This window comes from Pollicipes pollicipes, unplaced genomic scaffold (assembly GCF_011947565.3).
Source record: "Pollicipes pollicipes isolate AB1234 unplaced genomic scaffold, Ppol_2.1 Scaffold_7231;HRSCAF=8579_pilon_pilon_pilon, whole genome shotgun sequence".
In the NCBI taxonomy this organism is placed as follows: domain Eukaryota; kingdom Metazoa; phylum Arthropoda; class Thecostraca; order Pollicipedomorpha; family Pollicipedidae; genus Pollicipes; species Pollicipes pollicipes.
The window spans coordinates 21762257-21787616 of NW_023597034.1; the positions used below are offsets into that span (position 1 = coordinate 21762257).

At 59.2% G+C, this 25360-nt stretch overlaps 1 protein-coding gene across 1 annotated transcript; it reads right to left on the reverse strand.

Annotated features, from left to right (window-relative positions):
- Positions 1-29: 29 nt before the first annotated feature.
- On the reverse strand, positions 30-24802 carry LOC119109626 (mediator of RNA polymerase II transcription subunit 12-like). The gene is given in 27 exon segments (XM_037233337.1): positions 30-463; positions 995-1149; positions 1439-1522; positions 2316-2416; positions 2884-3049; positions 3420-3549; positions 4135-4281; positions 5099-5119; positions 5461-5557; positions 5876-6024; positions 7164-7301; positions 8028-8157; positions 8518-8705; positions 9911-9958; positions 10691-10976; positions 11570-11838; positions 12298-12490; positions 13633-13766; positions 14172-14293; positions 15204-15308; positions 15537-15716; positions 16364-16831; positions 17326-17853; positions 18274-20191; positions 20758-20859; positions 24463-24501; positions 24503-24802. Coding segments are annotated over 27 exon segments (6225 nt in total). The 5' UTR covers positions 24557-24802; the 3' UTR covers positions 30-190.
- Between the last annotated feature and the right edge of the window lie 558 nt (positions 24803-25360).

The following is a 25360-nucleotide window of genomic DNA, read 5'->3' on the forward strand; positions in this document are numbered from 1 at the left end:
GGGGGGGGGCACTGCACCCACACAGCGGTCCAGCAGCTGGCTAGCGCCGCGCAACAGCCGGCGGCGGCGGCGGACCACGCCAGAACAACAGCGGCGTCCGAGCCGGAAAGCCGGGGCACTGTCGTTGGCCGGCCGTAGCCTGTCGGGCCAGCGCGTCTCCAGCCAGCGACGGCAGCTGTCGACCGCCGCCTCACGGGTGGTGGTACTGGTACGGGTTGTGCTGTTGCGGGGGCTGCTGTTGCTGCTGTTGCTGCTGCTGTTGTTGCTGCTGCTGTTGCTGTTGCTGCTGCTGCTGCTGCTGCTGTTGAGCCAGGCTGGGCTGGCGCAGCTGGTTCATCAGCGTGGGCTGCTGCTGCATCATCATGGGGTGGCGCATGCGCTGCTGCATGCCGGCGGCCGGGGGGCCGGGTGCCATGCCCCGGTACTGGGCGCCCGGCATCGTGTTCACGGTCACGTTCGGCGCCTGCAACGGCCGGCGGAAGGAGCACTCAGCGGTGGCAAGTCAGGAGGGACGGCGAGCCGCCGACTCCCGGGCCCCGACAGGCACGACTCCCAACGGTACAGGGGCGAAATGTCAGCCGCATGATTCAGGCACAATGCTGCACCACTCTGAATCAGTCTTGCATTTCGCCCGTCGACTGATGACGGTGTGAGGGTATGAGGGTGAGGGTCGACTGATGACGGTGTGAGGGTATGAGGGTGAGGGTCGACTGATGGCGGTGTGAGGGTATGAGGGGTGAGGGTCGACTGATGACGGTGTGAGGGTATGAGGATGAGGGTCGACTGATGACGGTGTGAGGGTATGAGGGTGAGGGTCGACTGATGACGGTATGAGGGTATGAGGATGAGGGTCGACTGATGACGGTGTGAGGGTATGAGGATGAGGGTCGACTGATGACGGTGTGAGTATGAGGGTGAGGGTCGGCTGATGACAGTGTGAAGGTATTGCAAAGCCGCCTGAGATCTCGCGCTCGGAGCCGGCACCGTCGCCCACCTGCATGTAGTTTGTACTGGGTCTGATCTGTCCCATGTAGCCGGCTGGGCCCGGCTGCTGCTGGCTGCGCATGGGGATCATAGCCGGCTGCTGCTGCTGCTGCATCATGGCCGACTGCTGGCCAGGCTGACCCTGCTGGCTGCTGAACGCCAGGGCTGTCGGGAACAGTCGGCGGTCAGCACACACACGGCGACCTGGCGGCGCCGGCGCCCCACTGAGGCCACCAGCCTGCGCCGACCTGCCTCTGCAGGCTGTGGTTCGACAGCCCCGCCCGACCTCGGCCGTGGTTACCACCGACGCGGGCGGGCGCCACGGGCCGTAGACTGATGGGATAGCCAACACGGGCGGCTCGCCCTGCCCAGCCCGCGGGACGAGCACGTGCCGAACCAAGGGTGCTGACGACGCGCCTCGACAGCCCGCCGCGGGGCGCAGCGGCCGACTCACTGTTGGGGTTTCCCTGCGTCAGCATCTGGCTGGGCTGCGGCGCCTGCTGCGCCATGTACGCCGGGTTGTAGCCCTGGTTCATGCCTGTGACAGGGTGCAGACCGGTCAGGGCCGGCTGCCGGGTGCGACTCCGCACGGCCGGCCCACCACACACGGCACCTCGCGCACGGCCGGCCAGTCACACACAGCAGCTCACACACGGCTGGCCATCACACAGCAGCTCACGCACGGCTGGCCCATCACACAGCAGCTCACACACGGCTGGCCCATCACACAGCAGCTCACGCACGGCTGGCCATCACACAGCAGCTCACGCACGGCTGGCCCATCACACAGCAGCTCACGCACGGCTGGCCCATCACACAGCAGCTCACGCACGGCTGGCCATCACACAGCAGCTCACACACGGCTGGCCCATCACACAGCAGCTCACACACGGCTGGCCCATCACACAGCAGCTCACGCACGGCCGACCCGAGACACGCAGTAGCTCACGTGCGGCCGGCCCAACACACACACAGCAGCTTGCACACTCGCCCAACAGCAGCACTCGCATTCTCAGACGGCGCCGCTCGCGGCCGGGGACAGAGGCGGCCCCGTGCCAGCCGAGCTCCCGTGACGTGCCGGGGTCAATGCTTCAGCGCGCCGAGTGGCCACACACCGGGGGTGGGCCGGCGTCCCCGGAGTCGGCCGCCGCACACTGAAGTTCTCCACATGAGCGCCGCACGGCGGCATGCGGCCTACACTGCCGGGATAAACTGACGGCGTGCGAGGGCCTGAGTTCTACCTGAGGTACATGACACGACAACCCATCACGCTAAGAGGCACATGGTTTTTACCCGGGCAGCACTCTGGGTGTATGGCATGAGATACTTACTGGGGTACATGGTCTGCGGCATGCCCGGCCCGGGCGCCGGCGGGCCGGGCATCTGGCGCGGTGCATACACGGGCGCACCGTGCTGCACGCGGATCTGGTCCCTGCCGGCGGAGCACGGGGTCAGCGGCGCCCTTCCGGCGGACGGCCCACGCAGCGGCACAGAGGTAAAGGCCGGAACGGCAGCTGCTCAGCGACGCCTGAACGACTGCCGTCCCCTCGGCGGGCCGCCTCGTCCCGCGCACAGGTCCCCTGAAGCCACGCGAGTGCGGTCATCCAGCCTCACATCGCACGGGCGGTCAGCACAGGGGCATCAGTGCACACAGCAGGAGCTGCGCTGCGTGCCTACCAGGCAGTCAAGAGGAGCACCAGCAGGCTACACCACTGGCGAGTTCGATGCTGATGACGATGGCACTGGTTCTTACTCGAAAACGCAACCGCTGCATGGCCATAGGGAACTGATATCACAGCACCGGGCCCTGTCCACCCCACTGAAGAGGTGCCGCGGGTCGTCATGACTTCCTCGGCCGCCGCCGCCGACTGGCCCCACCCGGCCCGCCTGCTCGCCCACCTGAAGTGCATCTGCTGCTGGCGCAGCTGCAGCTGCTTGTCCTGCATGTGCATGCTGGGGTAGCCGGGCTGCGGCTGCGGCTGCATGAAGGCGTTCGGCTGCCGGTTGCGCAGCATCTGCGAGATGGCCTGCTTGCTGGCCGACGTCTGGAAGCGGGGTCCGCCACCTGGTGGCAGCCAGATCACGGGCCGGTCAGACGACCCCGCCGGAAGGTCGGCTGGACCAGGGGGCAGGTCACGGTCCATCGCGGGCCGGGGGTCACAGAGCTGTCCGGCGGGTCAGACGAGAAATCACAGAGACACAGGGCAGATGACAGAGCAGCCCGGCACCTCAGGTGACGGGCCGGGAGCCACTGAAGTCCGCACAAAAGCCCCGCGATGGGCACCACTTCCTTACATGTGATGGCACAAACTTCAGCCACCAAATGCTGGCAAGAGAGGATACGGTACGACCGACCACCGGCCGGGGCGGACGAGCTCGGCGCCGCTGGCGTCACAGACGGGTGGTCTACAGTGGGCGGAGCGGCGTCAGCTCACCGGGGCCCAGCGGCGGCTGCTGGTAGTAGGGCGCGGCGGCCTGGGGCGCCTGCTGCTGCGGGAAGCCCCACTGCGGCTCGCCCGGGTACAGACTGGCTGACGGGTACGGCCCCATGCCGGTCATTGGCGGCTGAAACACCACCGCGTCCCGTCACTCCAGACAGGGGTCATGGCGGCCGGCGGCGGGGTCACAGATGGCACGGTCAGCGGTCACGGAGGGCGCAGTCCGGGCAGAGCACGCCACGGGCGCTGTCAGGGTAGAGCACACCGCGGGCACTGTCAGGGCAGAGGACACGGTGGGCACTGTCACGACAGAACACACCACGGGCACTGTCAGGCCAGAGCACACCACGAGCACTGCCAGGCCAGAGCACACCACGGGCACCGTCAGGGCAGAGGATGCGGCGAGTACTGTCAGCATAGGACGCGGCAGGGACCACAGACCTGTCAGGCCTGGACAACAACCGGGCAGTTCCGGTGCAGGATGGAGACCCCAGGGACGCTGCAGAGCTCAGACACCAACCACTGATGGGCGGTGACAGCAAACGGTAGCAGCAAACCAAATGATGTGAACACAGATAAATAACGAAAGTGTGCTGGAACTAAACAAGCAGTTGACAAAACTGTATGGTGACACATGGCCTTAACCTTGCGCAGTGGCAGGAGCCCTACCGCGCTCAGCGGCGGCGCCCGGCCCAGGCGCCAGCTCCCGTACCGTGTTCATGCGCGGCGCCATGATCCCAGAGTTGCTGAGCGATCGGTTGGGGCGCTCGCGCTTCTTGCGCTGGGCGCCGCCGCGAGCCCGCTTGTTGCCACGCGGCGAGTCGCAGCTGGGCACCTCGGGCACCTTGGCCTCCTCTTTCTGCGAACGGCGGCCGGCCTGCACGTTAGCGGCCTCTCAGCAGGGGCCGACGCAGTGACGGGGCGGTGTGGAGCAGCCTCTCAGCTGGGGTCGGTGTGGAGCAGCCTCTCAGCTGGGGTCAACAGTGACAGGGCGGTGTGGAGCAGCCTCTCAGCTGGGGTCAACAGTGACAGGGCGGTGTGGAGCAGCCTCTCAGCTGGGGTCCACAGTGACAGGGCGGTGTGGAGCAGCCTCTCAGCTGGGGTCAACAGTGACAGGGCGGTGTGGAGCAGCCTCTCAGCTGGGGCCGACGCGACGACAGGGCGACCACGCGCGGCGCCACAGGTTGATAACGTTCAGAAACCGCGAGCGCTTTGGTCGGATCTACACAGGGTCTTATCTTTCTTGTCACGCCCAGCATGGAGCGTGCAAGACATACTTTTTAAGAGCTGAAAATTACTGATTCTTAATGCTCTGGGAGGTACTCATTGGGCGGAGCTACCAGCCATCAATAGAACACATGACGATATTCGACGTTTCAAGACGATATTCATGGTTTCGAGACGCTCAAGAATAACGCATTATCCCGGACCTTATGTCCATCGTCCCTTATAACCCGCCTGCTGCACAGCCATATGGCGCTGATGGCCGTCTTCTGACGAAACCGTGCCAAAAACCCGCCTGCAATCCAGCCCAGGCCCCGACATACATCAAAGGCGCACAACCACTTCGGAAGGCGAGCAAATCAGGTGTACAAATCGCGTTCAAAGCCATGCCCGCTACACGAAACTGGGCAGAAATAATATAGTCATCACAACAAACGTCCGGCAAGAAATACCTGCGCCTTGGGAGGAAAGACCTGAGGGAGAGAGGGGCAGAATATAGCGGCCAAATTTCACACAGTCCAGCAGAAGTCATGGCAGGCGACGACCGCCAAAACCACCCGACATCGAACAACTGCGTAAATGACGGTTGAAAAGGGCGGCAGGCCAGCACCACAGCAATGTCAACGGACACTGGAGCGCCGCCGGCCCGCCAGTCCACAGCGCCGGCGGTGTCTGTGACGACGGCGGCGTGGCGGTCTCCGACAAACGGACGGACAGGCGGCCGCGGCGGCCGCCGAAGCGAGAGCCGGAGGACGGGACACGGTGTCCAGCGCTGGGCAGGAGACGGCACACTGGAGCAGCGGCGACCGCACACCTGCTTCTCGGGGACGGGCTCGAGGTCCTCGGGCGGCAGCGGCGGCGGCTCCAGGTAGTAGCTGTCCAGCTTGATCATGCCGTTGTGCCGGTGGAACCTGCAGCGGCCGGTAACGTCAGCACCTCAGTTCCAGCATGGTGGCGCCCGACACAGGAAAGCATGTCCCACGCCAAGCTAGCCCAGCGGGACGGCCGCCTGACACACCTGACAAACTCCTGACGACTCCTACCGGCGCTCAGATGTAATAATAGCATCTGGTGGCAGCGCGGGGGTCCAATAGCAAGTCAACAAGTCTTACCAAGAGAACAAAAACAAGCAAGTCTTACCAAGAGAACAAAAACGCATATACGTATTGCATCGTATAACGCATATACGTATTGCATGTTGCATATGCCTTGCGCCCGCCGCGCCTCACCTCATCATCTTGAAGACCTCCTCGTACTTGCTGAGCGAGCGCTCCAGTTTGAGCGCGCCGAACCAAGACCAGCTGAGCGGCGCCGGGTTCCGGTGGCCCTCCAGCAGATCCCAGGGAGACACCTTTTGCTTGTCCACCAGGATCAGGCCCTGTCGCGCGACCGGCGGCGGGGTCACGGCCCGGCTACAGCAGGAGGTCACGCCCCAGCACGCCACGGCAGCTGACGGCGGGGTAACGGCCCGGGAAGGATACCGGCCACGGAGCCAGCCGTGTCCAGACGCGCGAGGGTTGGCAGAGAGAACAGCCAGGGCTCTTACAGGATCCCCCTTGCAGACGGCAAGACAGCGCCACATAGTACAAGCGTGTCACCAGTTCAGCCCTGGGAGCATTACCGAGTCAAAGAACGGCCTGGGGTATACTGCTGCTGCCTGCACTGAGCTCGGTCCGTAGATCAGGCTATCCAAAGCGCCTCTAAGTCACGACGCGGCGCTCTGAACCATACGCAACAGACCCAGCTGTTGGTGCGGGCATTGCGGTACTGCCCGAACCGCGCGGCACCAGCTGACCAGCCTGTCGGCGGACCCGCGCGGCGCGCCCCGGCCGACAGCAGGAGCCCGCCGCCGGCGACCCTCGGCACCAGCTGACCAGCCTGTCGGCGGACCCGCGCGGCGCGCCCCGGCCGACAGCAGGAGCCCGCCGCCGGCGACCCTCGGCACCAGCTGACCAGCCTGTCGGCGGACCCGCGCGGCGCGCCCCGGCCGACAGCAGGAGCCCGCCGCCGGCGACCCTCGGCACCAGCTGACCAGCCTGTCGGCGGACCTGCGCGGCGCCCCCCGGCCGACAGCAGGAGCCCGCCGCCGGCGACCCTCAGCACCAGCTGACCAGCCTGTCGGCGGACCCGCGCGGCGCACCCCGGCCGACAGCAGGAGCCCGCCGCCGGCGACCCTCAGCACCAGCTGACCAGCCTGTCGGCGGACCCGCGCGGCGCACCCCGGCCGACAGCAGGAGCCCGCCGCCGGCGACCCTCAGCACCAGCTGACCAGCCTGTCGGCGGACCCGCGCGGCGCGCCCCGGCCGACAGCAGGAGCCCGCCGCCGGCGACCCTCGGCACCAGCTGACCAGCCTGTCGGCGGACCCGCGCGGCGCGCCCCGGCCGACAGCAGGAGCCCGCCGCCGGCGACCCTCGGCACCAGCTGACCAGCCTGTCGGCGGACCCCGCGCGGCGCGCCCCGGCCGACAGCAGGAGTCCCGCCGCCGGCGAACCGCGCAGCAGCGGCCGCCGCCTCACCCGGCGCTTCTCGAAGCTCTCGAAGCCGGGCAGCGGCGCTGACTTGAGTTCGCAGTTTATCACCTCCACCGTCTTCTTGGGGATGGGCAAGAACTGGCGCAGGTATTTGATGGACACGCCGCGTCTGTCGCCCAGCTCCTGTGGCGGGCGGAACGCCGGTCAGCACCAGTCAGCGTCGCCGGCCGGCCGCGCACGGCGTCACACGTGCAGCCGGAGGTGGACAGGAGGCGTCGACCAGTCGATGGTGGACAGGGGGCGTCGGCCAGCCGGTGGTGGACAGGGGGCGTCCGCCAGCCGGTGGTGGACAGGAGGCGTCGGCCAGCCGGTGATGGACAGGGGGCGTCCGCCAGCCGGTGGTGGACAGGAGGCGTCGGCCAGCCGGTGGTGGACAGGAGGCGTCGGCCAGCCGGTGGTGGACAGGGGGCGTCGGCCAGCCGGTGGTGGACAGGGGGCGTCGGCCAGACGGTGGTGGACAGGGGCACCGGCCAGCCGGTGGTGGACAGGGGCACCGGCCAGACGGTGGTGGACAGGGGCACCGGCCAGCCGGTGGTGGACAGGGGGCGTCGGCCAGTCGATGGTGGACAGGGGCACCGGCCAGCCGGTGGTGGACAGGGGCACCGGCCAGATGAACACGGCTCGCGCTGCTGCTAGGCTGTGGATGCATCCGACTCAAAGCCTTCGCTTAACGAAAACAGCTACGTCCGCACAAAAGGTGTGGCGACGTTCTGTTTAATCCCGACTCTTTTGGACTGCGACACGGGATATGTGCCAAGAGCGCAACACAACAAATCGGCTTGTTGAGCATGATTAGTACTCGACACAGCCCGCAGGAGGGCGCCCACTCGGACCTCCACCGGCCCCCACCTTGCGCAGCTTCTTGGCCAGCGTCTGGTAGTGGCGCTTGTTCTCCTCGGGCTTCTCGGCTTGCGAGTCTCCCACGACGGCCGAGTGGATCAGGGTGGCCATCATGTCCACCACGGTGGTGTACATGTCACTGCCAAAGGTGGCCCGTCGTCACATCATATCCCAAACAATGGTGATCATATCCCCAACAGATCAAGCCGATCACCGTGATGCACGTCGCTGCCACGTAAATGAAGGTGAGGTCGTGCAGATGCTAGTCCGTCAACCTATGTGATACCTCTTGCCCTCCTCCTGGTAACTCTGTCTTCCTCGAGTTATCTCAGCGATGACCTGCAGGCCCTGGCGACTCTCCGATCACGGTCGCCAACACGCTCCCCTCCCCCCCCCCCCCCCCCCCGCTGACCACGAGCAGCACACACCGACCGGCGTCCGCCGCACAGCTCAAGCCGCCGCCGAGGCGTCAGCACGCTCCCCTGCCCCCGCCGCCCACCTGTTGTTGTAGAGCGTGACGACGCCGTTGGTGACCAGCTGGGCCAGCAGCACAACCCAGGTGTCGGTGCAGCTGAGGCTGCCGCGCTGGATGGCGTCGAACACGCCGCCCAGCAGACTGAAGCGCAGCTGGAGCGCGCTGTACACGTGCGGTCCGGTCTTGTTCTCGTCCGGGAACACCGTCTCCTTCTGTCGGGCATGGCACGGGCGGCGACGTCATCGTCATTGGGGCTTTACGACATACTCCGCTGCTGAGGCTATAAGGCGTCGCCGCTCACCCAGGCAAGGACAGGCACTGCGTGGAATCGAACCCAGTACCTCTGGTTTCTCAGACGCGCAGCCTTACTAGCCTCCACCATCGACGCCGTGCACGGGCGGCGTCTGGGAGCTGCCGCCGCCAGCGCACCGCTGGCGTGCGGACGGAGCGCTGGCCCGTCGGCACTGGCGGCCGGACAGGCCAGCGCGCCCCAAACCGCCAGCGTGACGTCACGCTTGGCAGTGGTGCCAATGTGGTGCATACGTCATCAGACTCAACCCTGGGCACCTCCCCTAAAGGCAAAAACAGAACGAAAAACGGTCGCCGGACGTGGCACCCCAATACAGAGCCTCCGCCACGGCGCCAGCCGCCGGCATCGCCATCGCCACCGCCTCCGCCTCATGTCGCAGTTATAGCGTTCCAATGATGCAGTCCTGACAGTCCACCGCGAGCACCCGCCCATCCTCGCTGTCGATGTTTATTCCGTACATTAAGGCGTGTATGGTGTTGGTACCCGAAAACTAATTGAGACGGAGACCTAATATGCGTGTGACGTGCTGAGAGTAGACAAAAGAGAATGAAATAATGAATTGTTTTCGACCTGTGACCACAGACATAGCAAGCAGCAGAAGAGTTTTGTATCTGGAAAAGATGTGCGTTATGATTGACGCTGCCAGTCTTTAGTTGCGTATGATAAATGTCTACGAATTTTGACCTGCATGAGAAGCGTAAAGGAAGTTTGCCAGTGGCGATCAGATCATCTACATTCTTTGATTTTTCGCGTGATGTCTGCGCGCGAGGCGCTTCTGGTAGTTTGCTTCACATGCGAGTGGTGTTTGGTATGAAGGGTCGTTAAAAAGGTGTTGACCGAGGCAAGACAGCCGCGCTGCTGCTGCCAGTGTGAAGCGGCGCGCGCGGCCGGCCGCCAGCGCCCGAGCCCATAGGAAACGGTGTGGACGGACAGCCAGCCGAGAGGTAGGGGTACGAACGGACGGACAGCGGAGCAGCAGCGGAACGGGCTAACAGCCAACGGAGAGACAGCAGAACGGCCAACGGCCAGCGGAGAGGCAGCGGTACGGACAGACAGCCAGGGGAGAGGCAGCGGTGTGGACAGACAGCCAGCTACGATCCCACGCACCTTGTTGCTTTCGGCGCCCTTTCGCTTCTCTTCCTTATCTTTTGACTCCTGAGTGCAACAGAAGACAGCTTGTTAGAACCCACACTTTACACTTTCGGCGCCGGCGGCAATTGCTTCAATGTGATGGCGTCATACGTAGGAAGCGCACATGCGACGGGCATACTGTTCCGACCATATGCTACGATCAAATATCGTACAGCTACCAATACAAGTGAAGAAAATATCGAGTGCAGGCAACACAAAGCTAGAACATGGACAGAATACATAACAGCAGTGTTCAAAATCGAAATGGAAAATAATCAAGACAAAATATTTCATGGATAAATGCTGGAAAAATCAGCATGGGAATAAAAAAATGAATGAAAAAAAGACCTATGATGGCATGGAAAAACAATGGCAGGATAAACACAAACAAGAAAAAGGTCAAATAACGAGAAACGATCAAACGGCAAGATACACACGGCGTGATTTTGATACACAAAGCGGGCTGATAAAACGCATCGGCTGTTCCATTCTCGGGTGGGCAAACTATCGCCCGGATAAATAGAGAATCAAGTTCACACATCGCATCACCAAAACGCTACCCTACTGTCAGTTGTTTATATTTTCGATTAGCGCCGGATATATTGAGTCTACCTATTCTTAACATTCCTTTTTGCATTCCAGATTTTGCACGGGATATATGGACCGTCATGCGGCCATTATTTTATGTCCTCAAACTAGTGTCACACCGAAAGCACTGCCGATTACCCATCCCCTCATCTCCATTCGCTTACTCACGTCCTTGCCATCCCTGGAGAGGAACTGCTGGAACTGGACCTGGAGCGAGCTGACCAGCTCGTCACGCTGCTCCTCGTGTCCGCGCACACAGCTGAGCACCAGCTGCTTGAAGGGCTGGTGGGCGGCGGGACCGGGCGCCGCCGGCGTGGCGCCCCGCCGCGTCCAGCTGGCCGACTCCAACACCTGGATGGCGGCCTGCAGGATACGCGCCTGCGCCTCGGCCGGCAGCTTGGCCACCAGCGGCGGCACCAGCCACACGAACGACGGCCGCTCGTCCGAACCGAGGCTGGTGGCGACAGCAGACACGCGGTCAGAGCTAAACACTCAGCCGGGGGGGGGGGGGGGGGGGGAGGGGAGGGGAGGACGGGCACTCGTCCGGACCGAGGCTGGTGGCGACAGCAGACACGCGGTCAGAACTAAACACTCAGCCAGGAGGGGAGGGGAGGGGACGACGGGCACACGTCCGGACCGAGGCTGATGGCGACAGCAGAGGCACGCGGTCAGAACTAAACACTCAGCGAGGAGGGGGGGGGGGGGAGGGGGGAGGGGACGATGGCCGCTCGTCCGAACCGAGGCTGGCAGCGACAGGAATAAATAGGGTCAGCGGCACGAGGGACGACGCCGGCTGACAACAGGCTGGACGACCCAAAGACGTCTCTAGACAGGGACAAACATCAGAAATATCGGCATCACCCACATCTCGGCCGCACGCTCCCCCTGCCGTCCAGCGCCAGCCCACTCAACCGACGTGCGGCCGTTCGGCGCCGGCCCACCGACCTGGCGCGAGGCCGTCTGGCGCCGGCCCTCCCACCTGGCGAGTGGCCGTCTGGCGCCGGCCCTCCCACCTGGCGAGTGGCCGTCTGGCGCTGGCCCACCCACCTGGCGTGCGGCCGATGTGCCTCGCCGCCGCCCAGCTGGAATGCCTCGATGACGGCGCGCGCCAGCGTTTGCAGCCACTGGGCGTGCTTGTCTGCCGCCTGTTTGGCCGTCTGGCGGTATAGCAGGCGCAAGTCGAGCAACGCCACGCGCATCGTCCATTGGTCGAGCGTCTCCAGGATGCGGCCGCAAACTTGCCGCTCCCCGGGCGTGTCGTCCACGAAGAACGTGTAGTTGTCCGGGTGGACGATCATGTGGAAGAGCCGGCGCGCCTGCGGCACGTGCGGGCACAATGTCGGCGAGATTGGGGGGGATCACCTGGGAGGTCCCAGCAGAACTCGCGGCCACTGCGCCCGCCACTGGCTGCGGAGGTCGCTCTAGTCCGTCAGTCCTGTCAAAAGTGCAGGCTGATGACGGCACAGGCTGATGATAGCGCGGGCTGATGACTGTGCAGGCTGATGACCGTGCACGCTGATGACAGAACAGGCTGATGACAGCGCACGCTGATGACAGCGCACGCTGACGACAGCACAGGCTGGTGACAGAACAGGCTAACGACTGTGCAGGCTCTTGACCGTGCAGGCTGATGTGGACGTCTCTGGTGGCTGCAGGCGCTGTGTGTCACGGAAGACTGCAGTGGTTATGAATGCCGCACGGCGGGCGTTATTCTACGGCCTCCGATAGGCAGCGGTAGCCGGAGCTGGGCGGACGCCGCCGTCGGGCGAACACACCTGCTTGGGCGACATCTCGCGATCCAGCAGGTCGACATCAACCTCGTCGGGTGAGTTGGCCTTCTCCATGGAGACGATCTCCTCTGGCGAGCTGAGGAACTTCTCGCGCACCCACGACTGGCTGCAGATCTGCTTCAGCATGTGGCGCGCGAACTCGGAGAGGCCAGCCTTGCTCAGGCCCGGCCCGGACCGCCTGTGGGGTGATGGGCATCGGACAGGGACTCACACCTCGCTCCCAATGGTGTCCGGCGGGGCACCGCCGAGGGCACGGGCTCACACTCCGACACCGAGATGGACTGTACACTCGGAGAGGCCGGCCTTGCTCAGGTCTGGCCCGAACCGGCTGTGCGGTGATGGGCATCGGACAGGGACTCACAACTCGCTCCCAGTGGTGTCCGGCGGGACACCGCCGAGGGCACGGGCTCACGCTCCGACACCGAGACGGACTGTACACTCGGAGAGGCCGGCCTGGCCCAGGCCCGGTCCCGACCTCTACCTGCGGGACCTCTGCCGTTGACATCACACACCGTAAGCCGCATCACCGATCAGCATCAGACGTGTTAACCACACGGCCCAGCTTCGCCTTATCGTGAAGCGGGGCAGGGGAACGGAGCGAATGAAGCTGTGAGAGATGAGTGGGAGGTGGAGTAGGAGACAAGTTGCATGAGTGGGAGAGGAGCCATCGACCAGACATCGCGACTCCACTCACTCAGCTGGCGATATGCCGTGCTCCAGACAAACCAGAGGCACAGGAGAGGAGCCATCGACCAGACATCACGACTCCACTCACTCAGCTGGCGACATGCCGTGCCGCAGACAAACCAGAGGCACAGGAGAGGAGCCATTGACCAGACATCACGACTCCACTCACTCAGCTGGCGACATGCCGTGCTCCAGACAAACCAGAGGCACAGGAGAGGAGCCATTGACCAGACATCACGACTCCACTCACTCAGCTGGCGACATGCCGTACCCCAGACAAACCAGAGGCACATGGAGCTCGACCTCCTACCAATCAGTGAGATGATGATAAGTGAGCAGAGGCAATGGAAGGAAGTGGTAACTCGTGATCGTGACACGGAGGAGGAAGGGGGGGGGGAGATGAAGGACAAGGTGCGAGGGCCGGCTGCCGCACCCATGCTCGTGGCAGGGAAGGAGGGGGAAGATGAAGAACAAGGTGTGAGGGCCGGCTGCCGCACCTGTGCTCGTGGCAGGGAGGGAGGGTGTGAGGGCCGGCTGCTGCACCTGCGCTCCTGGCAGGGGGGGGGGATGAAGGACTACGCGTTAGGCCCGGCTGCTGTACAGTTGACAAGGCGCGAGGACCACCTGCCGTACCCGTGCTCGTTTGGCTCGCCGTGATGGTCAGAGGTGCCCAGGATGGCGCTGATGCTGAGTTCGCCGCCGCCCGTCTTGCTCTCCGTCCTCCCGACGCCGTCGCCGATCGTGGCGTCCGCCAGGATGATGATGGTCTGCGCACCGCCCCACCTCGGTCAGGTCAAGCAGCGGCTGGCTCGGCGCCCGGTCAGCGCGTGCACCGACTGGCTCGGCGCCCGGTCAGCGCGTGCACCGGCCGGCTCGGCGCCCGGGCAGCACGTGCACCGGCCGGCTCAGCGCCCGGTCAGCGCATGCTTCGGCCAGCCTGGTGCACCTCACTATATATATATATATATATATATATATATATATATATATATATATATATATATACATGTATGTAGCTATGCACGATGTCTGCTTGCAATGCTGTGCACGTAATGCTCATTTTTTTACTTTAAAATATTTCTCAATGCATGCTAAGTTAAAATATGTTAAAATGCAAACCACGATGTACTTTACTAAAGCCATAGTTGCTGGGTTGTTTCCCAGGAGCCGACCTTGAGGGCGCAGAGCAGAGCCTGCACAGGAATGTTGTCCTGCGCTGCCAGCAGGAGGTGGCGATCACAGCTGTACTTGAGACTGCACGGCTGGCCAGCAGAGGGGACGGACGTGCTCGAGCCTGGCCACGCACGACCCACGTGAGATGCAGCTCAACCACCATGTCCCGTATGATGGACGCCTGGTGATCCCGTGCCCATATCTCAAATTCTTGTTAAAGAAGCATTACACATGAAAATGAGCGACATTTTTTTCCGAAATGGGCGACCGCTGGCTGTCAGCCGTGTTGCACGACTCGAACCCTGGGTAAGCGGGCTGCCGGCGGGATCAGCAAATACTGGCCTGTGGCAACTGCTGCCGCCTTTGCTTACCCCCGTCTTCGCACCCTCAAAAGACGAACAATAGTGTAAGTTTTTACTGTTGCGCAGATCCCGTGTATTTGTGTTAGTCTGGTATTTGATGACAACAAGATCAAATCTACCAAATGAATTCAAATCGAAAATTAAGCAATACTCCAAACACCTCCGATTTGATAAATGGTCACCACGATTTGAGATGACCGACTATTTTTGGCTTGTAAAGAGTACCTTGTGAATTTACCAGACAACATCTACAGACCAGCAAAAGCAAACGAGCTTTCCCGTACACTTCTGAATATGGATGATAGGCATACAACTTTCAAGACCAAGGGTGGCCGACGGCCAGCCGATGAGCCGGCCGACCGCGTCTGCAAACGGGGGGAGCACACCAGCCCATGAGCCGGCCGACTACATTTGCAAACGGGAGGAGCACACCAGCCGATGAGCCGGCCGACCACATCCGCAAACGGGAGGAGCACACCAGCCGATGAGCCGGCCGACCACATCCGCAAACGGGAGGAGCACACCAGCCGATGAGCCGGCCGACCACATCCGCAAACGGGAGGAGCACACCAGTCGGGAGAGGGCACACACAGAGGCGGGTGTCGGTGTCGTCCGGACTGTCGGTGTGCCCGGAGCGCGGCGGTAACAGCGGCGACTCGGCTCACTCACCGGTGTCGTACCAGGTGGGCTGCGGCTGCTCGGACGGGATCCACAGGTGGCCGAGCAGCCGCAGCACGAGCCGTGCGCCCGGCTCGCGCTCGCGGTCGCCCTTGCCTGCGGCGCGGACATCACCACTCAGCGCCAACCACAGTCGGCCGCGCTGGGCGTCACATGCACACGTCTAGCTCAAGACAACGAACTCACGATACGTTGCGCCATGTCTGACATTACTGGAAGTAACATCCCCGCATCCAGTCTCCGATCACACTCGTGTGCGCTCCGCCCATCCATAAGCAACGTCCCGACGACTGAAGCCAGCCTCCATCCCCCTCCCCCACTCACTGCCTGTGAGGAGGCAGTGGGCGCCGAACTGGATCACGTCGTCCATGTAGATGCAGTGTCGGGCGGCCAGCACAGTCATGAAAAGGGCGACGCTGCGGTGGGTGGCCGGCGCCGTCATGTCCACGGCCGTCAGCACGTCCAGCCAGCTGTCCGAGCCGCCACACGCCGCATCCAGCACACCTGGCGCCGGCCCGACAAAGACGGTCACGGCACGGCACAGCGCCGGCCCGCGCCATGCCACGGTCACGGTCATCGCACGGAGGCACACGACAGGGTACGGCGGCATGGCAAACGCTGGAGGTAGATGCGGAAAGTGTGGGGCGGCGGCCGGGGCGCCCATGAGTGGGTGTAATGGCGCCACGCGAGAGCCCAGGGACCGGAGGGGCGCAGCGGAGAGCCCGGCGCCCGGGGCCGGAGAGCGGACAGCCTCCCCTGGCGGTCGCGGCCTTCGTACGGCTCATGCGGCCCGCCAGCCGGGGACGACCCTCGCCGTCCAACACCATGTCCTCAGGACTCATCGATTTCGTGCGAATGCGGGGCGTCGCTGATCTGTCGCGGCCACCTCCCAATAACCCCCCCCCACGACCGCGGTGCCGGCGCAGCCTCCGACACCAGCCGGCTGCGGGGCCAACCACCAAACCACCTCAGCGAGAAGGCATCTGAGGCGTCAACCGAGCCAACCCGGCGACGGGGTGCCACTCACCGAGCCACTCCAGCGACGGGGTGCTACTCACCGAGCCACCCCGGCGACGGGGTGCCACTCACCGAGCCACTCCGGCGACGGGGTGCCACTCACCGAGCCACCCCGGCGACGGGGTGCCACTCACCGAGCCACTCCGGCGAGAGGGCGTTGCAGCGGGCGGTGGCCTCGGCCGCCAGTACGGCCAGGTCGCTGAGCCGCTCACTGTCGGCCGTGTTGCACACCTCGATCACCACATTGCAGACGAAGCTGTAGCGGTTGGCGCCGCTTTCGTTGAGCGCGCGCACGGCGGCCGGCTCAATGGGCCGCGTCGGGCACGACACATACTCCGCCATGAAGGCGGCGTTGCGGCTGAAGGAGGAACCGCTCGGCTTCAGCGATGTGTTGAACAGCTGCTTCAGCTTCAGGTAAGCGTTGCTGAAGCTTTCGAAGCGTGCCTCGTAGTGCTTGGAGCGCAGGAAGCTACAGCTGCTGTAGAGATTGACCAGGTGGGCGAGCACGCAGCGCTCGGCCGAGGAGCAGTCGGTGTGGTTGCGCACGTGTTTCACAACCTTGCAGAGACCCTCGAAGATGGCCGCCGTGTGGTCCTGCGACACTGTCGGGCACAGCAGAGGGTCGGTAACTACATCAACGCTGCGGTAAGGTTGTAAGACATGCCAGCCTCGGACGGAGCAAAAGGACGCACAATTTATGTCTTTGTAGACTCAGCCGCGAATTTCGCTCATCCAATAATTACATCCAAGGTGTAGGTATAGGTGTACGTGTAGGTGTAGGTGTAGGTGTAGGTGTAGGTGTAGGTGTAGGTGTAAGTGTAGGAGTAGGTGTAGGTGTAAAAGGTGTAGACATTTCAAAAACATCAGACAGAGTACACGTAATCAGACCGCATCGTTCGCTCATAGCAAATATATTGTTATGATGATGATAACTGGCGTTTTATGACACGCCGGCCGCTAGCCATTTTGCGCTGACGCCTGCCAATCAATATCCCATCAGACGCTACTGAGTGTGATGAACCTTGAGCCACTGTGCCCACACCAGCTCCAAGACCCAGCCCAGTCGGCCCGTCCGTAAGCGCTCCCTCCTGCTCACAAATGAGGGTCCTGTGGTAGCGGCGGCAGGCGCCCACGATGTGCAGCGCCAGCGAGGTGGCGTACGTGCCAGCGCGCGCCGAGTTCTTGCTGTGCAACTGGCCCTCCACGTCCGGCAGCTCGCGCAGCATCTGCTGGCAGCAGTCCAGCAGCTCGCGGATGTTCACCGCCAGCTCCATTAGGTCGAAGAGGAAGGAGACGTGCTCCACCACCGGCAGGTAGCTGGAGTTGCCGGCCGCGAAGGCGCTCAGCATCTCGACCACCTGGAGCGCGCACTGGTGCGTCACCTGGTGCTGATCGTAGAAGGATAGCGCCTGGAAGCGCTGCACCACCGGCTCGAACGGAAACTCGCCGCGGCTCTGGCGTTTTACTTTGCCGCCCTCCGACACGTCGATCGAAAGTTTCTTGCCGAACAGCTTCATGATCTCCTTGTTCATCTTCTTGACGGCGTGGCGCGCCTCATCACGAGCCTTCTTCACGCCGAAGAGCAGGATGTGCCGCTGCTTGTCGTCGTCGGTGTAGGCATCGTCCTGTCGGGAGAGCTCTCATGTCACAAGACGCGTGGTAAACAGGATCTTGAGCATACCAGCAAAATCAGGCCACGAGGTTGCACACCATGACTAAATGCAGTTCGAAATGATTGCATCAGCGACCACGGAGTGACATGCTTTTGCAAGAGTTGTGCTTTGTGCCATGGAACCTTATAACGCCAACACGATGACTTAATTTCTTTCCACGCTTGATAAACAATCTGTTCGCGAAAGACGTGTCAACGGCATTGCTTGCATCGCCTGTAGGTACCCTGCGACTGAAGACAACTGTAGGTGTGCTGCACCAAGTAGTTTCAATCCTCAAATCCACAGGCACATCTCAGCTCGATACAGTCTGGGGTCACCGCGCGCATCAGCCAGTGACATGAGACGTGCCGATCCACGGATGCTCTACTCACCTTGCGGCAGAGGGAAGTGGGTCGTGTAGATGAGGTGGCGGTTTTGGCGGCGGGCCTCCAGCTTCTCGGTGTGCCCGGTGCCCAGCGAGAAGCCCTCCTTCGGGCTGTCCGGATTGTCCATGTCAGCGTTGGTCGACTTGATGTGCTGCACCAGCTTGTCGAGGTCGTCGTCGATGTCGAGCTTGTCGTCGTCGGCGTCGTGGTGCTCGGAGCGCGTGAAGGCGGCGGCCGACTGGGCCGGACTGGCCGGGTTGGTGCGCAGCTCGCCGCGTGAGATCAGCGCGCGCAGGTACTGGTCGTGCGAGAACACGTCGTGCCGCGTCAGCTCGAGGAACAGCAGCACCAGGCTGGCAAAGGACTGCCGACTGCGACCGCCCAGCCCCATGGCGTCGTCCAGCACCGGCGCGCTCGTGTCCAGGAAGCGGAACAGCAGGCTCTGGTAGACGTAGGCCGGATAGGAGCCGGAACAGACCGACTCGCGGTCGTCGCCGTCGCCGTCGGCGGCCGTCAGCTCGGCCTGCCGCTTCTCCAGTAGCATGGCGACGGCCGGCGCGCGGTGCTCGCCCAGCCGCTGCGGCGAGACGGCCCATTCGCAGAGCAGTTGCACCAGCGCGTCGTCCGACGGCCGGCCGTCGGCGCCATCGCGGCCCGCCGGCGGGAACACGCGCGCGTACAGCGTGTCGAAGTTGTTGGTGTCGTCGGTGCGGTGCCACTTGTGCTGGTCGAGCGCGTCGAGCGCAGCCAGCACGCGGCCCACGGTCAGCTCTGTGGACGTCTGCACGGACCAGCGCAGGTCCGAGGCGCGACTCCGCTCCAGCACGTCGTCCTCTACGCGGCGCAGGCGCGTCCGCCACTCGCCGTTGCTGGCGCTCGGCGGCAGCGGCAGGCCGGACGGCAGGCAGGGCAGCAGGTCCAGCGGCGAGCCGCCCAGTGGCGAGCTGCTCAGCGGCGACGACTTGCCGTCTCCCAGGTTGTTCCACACCAGCGCAGTCGGGTTCTTATACAAGATCATCTGCAGGACCGAGCCCAAGCCGTACACGATGCTCTCGTAGAAGTTGCAGTTGACAAGCCTGATGAAGGCAGCCACCAGCGGGTTGCTGTGCACGGGCTGGGCGGGCGGCGGCGGGGCGCCCGCCTCTTGGCCGCCCTGGCCGAACACCGGGCTCTGGCCTCGCCCACCCGACGCGTCCATCTCGGCCACCATCTGATTCAGCTTCTTGCAAGCGTAGTAGGCGAGCTTACGTGCCAGCAGCTCGGAGCGCGTGAACTCGCCGACATACTGCAGCAACAGCGGTACCACCAGCTTCAGCAGGCCGTCGTCGTGCGCGCGCGCGCGGAACACGTCCAGCACCCACTCAAGGAAAGGCTCACGGTCGAGCAGGCCCTGCTCGTACATGACGCCAGCCAGCTGCGTGCCGTACTGCCAGTGGCGGGCAGCCACCTTCTGCTCCTCAGTCGAGCTGCCGCTCATCGCCGGGAAGACGCCCACCTGCGGCGTCCACGAGTAGTGCTCCTCCAGCCGCGTCAGCTGCTCCTTCAGGAAGCGCTCCAGCGTCAGCGTCCACTCCTGCGTCTGGTCGGGCAGCTGGCGCTTCGACTTGTTCTTGGTCTCGGAGATGGCCACGTAATACGCTGAGGACATCTTGATGAGCCAGCAGGCGCGCACCGTCGGTACCGAGTAGTCGCACAGCTTGCTCAGGATCTCGTCCTTCTTGTTGAAGATGGGCACCTTTTTGGCCAACATGGTCAACGGCTTGTTACCAACCAGGTCCTTGAGCCAGACCTCGGCCGCCTTGGGCCGTGTCGGTACCGGCCAGTAGTTGTCCCGGTGCGAAATCTGCTGCTTCTTTTTGCCCGTCTCCGGCAGCGTATTGATTTCGTATTTCTTGGAGAGCACGGCGGAGAAGTTCTCCAACATCTGGGGAGGACGACGCCCGCCGTTTAGGTGTCGGACATGAAGCAGCGCGCGAGGATGTTGTCAAGTGGCATTGCAGGCTCGCCTTAAACCTAATAATTATGCCTAGCCTTATGCTATGACGAATCTTACACTAAGTGGAATCCCACTTTATCACACCATTACCAACGCTAGGTGCCATTGTTAGGAGCACTGCGAGTCGACAGTTGTGTGATGCAGCATCCAAAACTAGTGTCTTACTAGCAGCACAGCCATATCATTTTCAATATAACAACTGATCTTGAAGTAAACCAAATAATTTAAAACTAAGATCTAACAACACAGATGCGCACCAACTAATTGATTATAGCAAACATTTGACAAAACTTAATGGAGCTGCAAGTACACATCTGCACTATAGAGCAAAACATGGTGTAATTGTCGTGTCGAGCACTGATAATTTCAGCTAACAACTGCCTTGTTGATTGGTTCATTGGCAAAGTTGATGGAGCTGCGGCAAAACGTCCACAGCATAAAATATAACGTGGTGTGTTATGCCACGCACGGGACTTCAACTGCACGCTGCTTACCTTGCTGGTGTTGATGTTGAGGCTTTTGGCTGAGCCATATTCATCGGGAGTGATGGGCGATGCATTGAAGCCTTGCTTGACACTGACTGCAGTGAGCTCATCCTGAAAGTCATGAGAGCTGTTATTGTGCGTGCGTGCGTGCGTGCGTATATATATATATATATATATATATATATATATATATATATATATATATGCCACAGCATTTCAAATTATTTGTAACCCAAAACTGACCTGTGATGTATGAAAAACAGTACACACAGGATCCTCATTTGTCCCACCGCGCTAGCCCTGGCGCCAAATGTTGTATGAGAAGATATTTGTCCAGAGCGCATCGAGCTTGGCTTCTAAGTGTTTAGGGGCAACAATCCCGTGAGAAACAAAAACGTTCTAGCCATTCTGTGTTCGCAAGCTGAGGGAGCCCCTTCTGATCCTTTTCGCAGCCTGACACTACTCAGTGTAGACTGTCGTGTAAGGTCATCGTCGGCGCGACGAAGTCGTCAGGGCCGGGAGCGATCTGCACGTTAGCAGGAACTGGTGCACAGAAGCCGTGTCGCCCTGGCGCCGCGACAGTGTAGGGCAAGCAGGCCGCGCCTACCGGGCCACTCGCAGCCAGCACAACGTCCTGATATCCTGTACCAAACTGGTGGCTCGCCCATGGGAGGAAGTTTATTATTTTAGGGGGATACAGCTACATTCCTAACACCGCAGAATATCACCATCAGTATCTGGGCGGAAGATAAGACCTTTCGCAGCTCAGCTTTTGAGGTAGAGCTTAACTGACCGACTGGCCATGTACACCTGTGCGGGGTGACGCTCAGTCACATGACCAGCCCGCCTCGCTCGTTCAGTTCACTGCGGGCTGCTGCTGACCCCAGCAAGTCAGGCGGCCCACCTGCCCCAACCACTGCCGGCCGATGCTGACCCCAGGTAGTCACCTCTGGTCTGCACAGCTGGGTGGTCCCCACATGCTGATGCTGTGCTCTGTGGCTGGTCGCGGTATGACCTCAAACATGTGAGGAAGGGGGGTCACGCTCATATGTTGGGTTGGTCCATGCACACCAGCCTTGATCTGGGATGTCTGGACACTGCTGACACTGTCACTCATTTGTACACCTCCCATTTCACCCATATGTGGATCCCAGATACCACTCCTAAATACATCAGCTCCCATGCAGAGACAACAACCTGGTACATGTATTTGACAGCTCTTTCAATGTGCTTCATTTCCCATGCACCTGAATACTTTTTGACATGTGCCTGGCTTTCCCGTCAGATACCGTTTACCCGGGTGGGGTGGGGTCAATTTGACTTTGTTGAGATCTCATGCACCAGGAGAGCTAGAGACACAAAATACATAGGACGTGTTGGCATGCACATCAATCACCAGTCAAAATGTGAGATTTCTAGGTCATGACCTTTGCATCAAACACAGTCAAACAAGGTCAAACTCCACATTAGTCTCCCTGGTGCCCCAGAACCTAGACACCAGTTCTAAGAAAATGTTCAAATGCTCATTAAAGGCCACTGACCTTGTTTGACCCTTTGAAGGTCACAGCGGCCAAATTCATACAGACTGCTTTGAGTTTTGCATTTTAATAATCTATGAAGATTGTGCTAGGTAGTGTGCTCATGAAAAACAACATGCTTACCTGGGTCATTCTAGGCCAGGTCCGTGACCTATTCTGATCTTTAATAAGCCCATAGCAGATGCATAATGTGATGCTTGTTATCAATCAATTCAAAATGATCACCAAATACTACCCCATACTGGGAGCCCTGCAGTAACATAACAGGTTGGTTTTGGCCTTTGTCTGACCTTCATACCTGGGTCAGGGTATGCATTGCTACCTCATGTTAAAAAAGAGCACTGTACATCAATCGTCGTTTTTAGGGCAGAACATATGGTAACTAATCGTAAAACAGGTCATCTAAACTCTTACCTTGGAACTTCAATAACTACGACAGCGAACATCCGAGCGCCGCAAACAAGCAGCAACCGCGACCCCGGCACCATTGTTACGCGTGATCACAACATTACTGTGTGATCACAGCATTACTGCGTGATCACAACATTGCTGCACATCAAGAACCATAAAAATTACGAGGCCAAGGTAAAAAGAATTCAATAAAATATGTTTCTTACATATCCAGGCAGCCTTCCATATTGTTTGCAGATTGGTCGACATGGTGGGGAAATATGATGTTTTTGGTGGGAATGAAAAGCAAAATGAGAATATGGCAGCTAAACAAAACTTCTTAATATGGTACACATATATGACATGGAAGATAGATGCCAATGGGACACTGGGTTAAAGGGATAGGGTGGGGGGTTAGGTTAGGTTAGGTTAGGTTAGGTTAGGTTAGGTTAGGTTAGGTTAGGTTAGGTTAGGTTAGGTTAGGTTAGGTTAGGTTAGGTTAGGTCAGGTCAGGTTAGATTGTGCAAGGTTAGGTTAGGTTGTTAGGGTAGACTAGGCTAGGCTAGGCTAGGTTAAGTTAGGCTAGGTTAGGCTAGGTTAGGCTAGGCTAGGTTAGGTTAGATTAGGTTTGGTTAGGTTAGGTTGGGTTAGGCTAGTTTAGGCTATGTTCTGGACTATTCTGGCCTGTCCATTTCATCAACATACCTAGACACAATAAAAAACCATTTTTCATTGCATTATTATTGTTACCTTGGCCCATACATTTTTTATAGTTCTTGATGAGCAGAAATATTGTAATTACACAATGGCAACACAGAAACAGCGCTGGGGAGTTGAGGCAGTGGGGTGCATGCGGCGCTCCTGAGCTCGCTATCGTAGTTAATAAAATTTGAAAGTAGGAGTATGAATCTACCTGTTTTATGATTATTTACTATATGTTCTGCCTTAAATATGACAAATAATGTACAATGCTTTTCTAACATTAGGTACCAATGCATACCTGCACTGAAGGTTTGTCTAATACTTCAATGTTGCATCACGTTGAAGTTTCCTAGAAATTGACTTTGCTGAGTCCATGGCCTGACTTTGACCTGCTGAAGGTCAGCAAACTTACAAGGTATATCAAAATTTTGATACCAAATAATCTGATTTTCAATTGCCTAAAGCTATGTAAAATTTTGACCTGCTGTGCCATGCTGTTTAGAAATCATTCTGGAAAAATTTGAGACGGTTATTATGCCGTCCCTCCCAACGTCATGTTAGGATGCAGTTGAGGAAATAACTATTTCCCCACAGCGTAACAGGTCAGACAGATTCAAGCAGCCTCCTTAAACGTTCCAATCATGTGTGTTACAAACGGCCTCCAAACTGTGTTTATACAGTATCTGTCTTTTGTATGCTACAAATTTATCTTGCAATAAAAAGTCCACCCTCTACCCCTCCCCCTCCCCCTCACTTCATAACAAACAGCACTACTTGTTATGCACAAACAAGAAACATTTCCTAACCCTTAACATTGCAATAATGAAAATATGGGTTTCCTGGTGCATTTTGTACTTATTGAACCAAACTAGCTAGAACAAACAAGCTCTTATTATCTGACTGGTTGACTGACCAATGGTAAAGACTTATCATCTGTGAAAGCCAGCACCCAGAAAACAGCCTAATCCATAATGCCTCTGCAGCCTCCTTTTAAAGAATATTTCGAAAATCATGGGTTAAGGCTATGAGCTATTTTTTCCCTCTTGTCTTCCATAACATTTCAAACCCAGCATTCAGGTCTCACCTCTTTTTGCTTTGGCTCTTGGGGATACACATCAGGCGGGTCCGAGTCTCGACTTGCGCAGCGGCTTGTCTTCACAATTGATAACAAATGCCATCTGATGTTTTCTATTTTATACTAAGTAGTACGCTTTCCAAGGCTCAACAATACATTGCCCGTCCGTGGACACAAACATAACGGTAAACGTAATGTCAAAGTCCGTCAAAAAATCATTTTTCCCGCAACAGGTTTCCAAGTTGATCACCAGCAAGCCTCTTTATCAAATGCTAATCACATTCTTCCATTTTCTTGACTAACAGACCACCCAATCACCGACCATAAAAACTGTCAATGAGTTGTTTTGCATACAGGTCTTTAAAGCTTGCTCACGATTAAGTGTGCTCTGTATGTGCGCCACTTAGACGGTCATTGTCAGCTGTTGTCAAGGTTTTTACCATTCCTATATTGACCCCCATTTTGATGACGTTTCATTAATAAGTTGAAGATTATTACAGAAGAAATAGATGGTTTTAGGTAGAAATATTTATATAAAGCTAGATAAAACTTAAATAACGTCTATGTTGTACAGTTTTTTTACATAATGTTCTTTTAATGTAAATAAATATTAATACGCCAAAAATATCATTGTAGTCTTGCCATGCTGTTCTTACGGTTCCACTGCTACCATATATTGTCCTACGCAAGAAAAAATATCATGCACTTCGTGAAGGAAAAGTAGGGGAAGAAAATATGATTCGGCATTTTTCCACTTTTTTGTATACTAAAGTATAACTGAACCGAATATTTGTCATTTTATATCGCAATGAAACCACAAAAGCTAAAAAATAAACCCTAATACTCAATTTATTTTTTGGGACAGGTGAAACATTTGACCGTCACAGCATCATCAAGAACGTGGCGA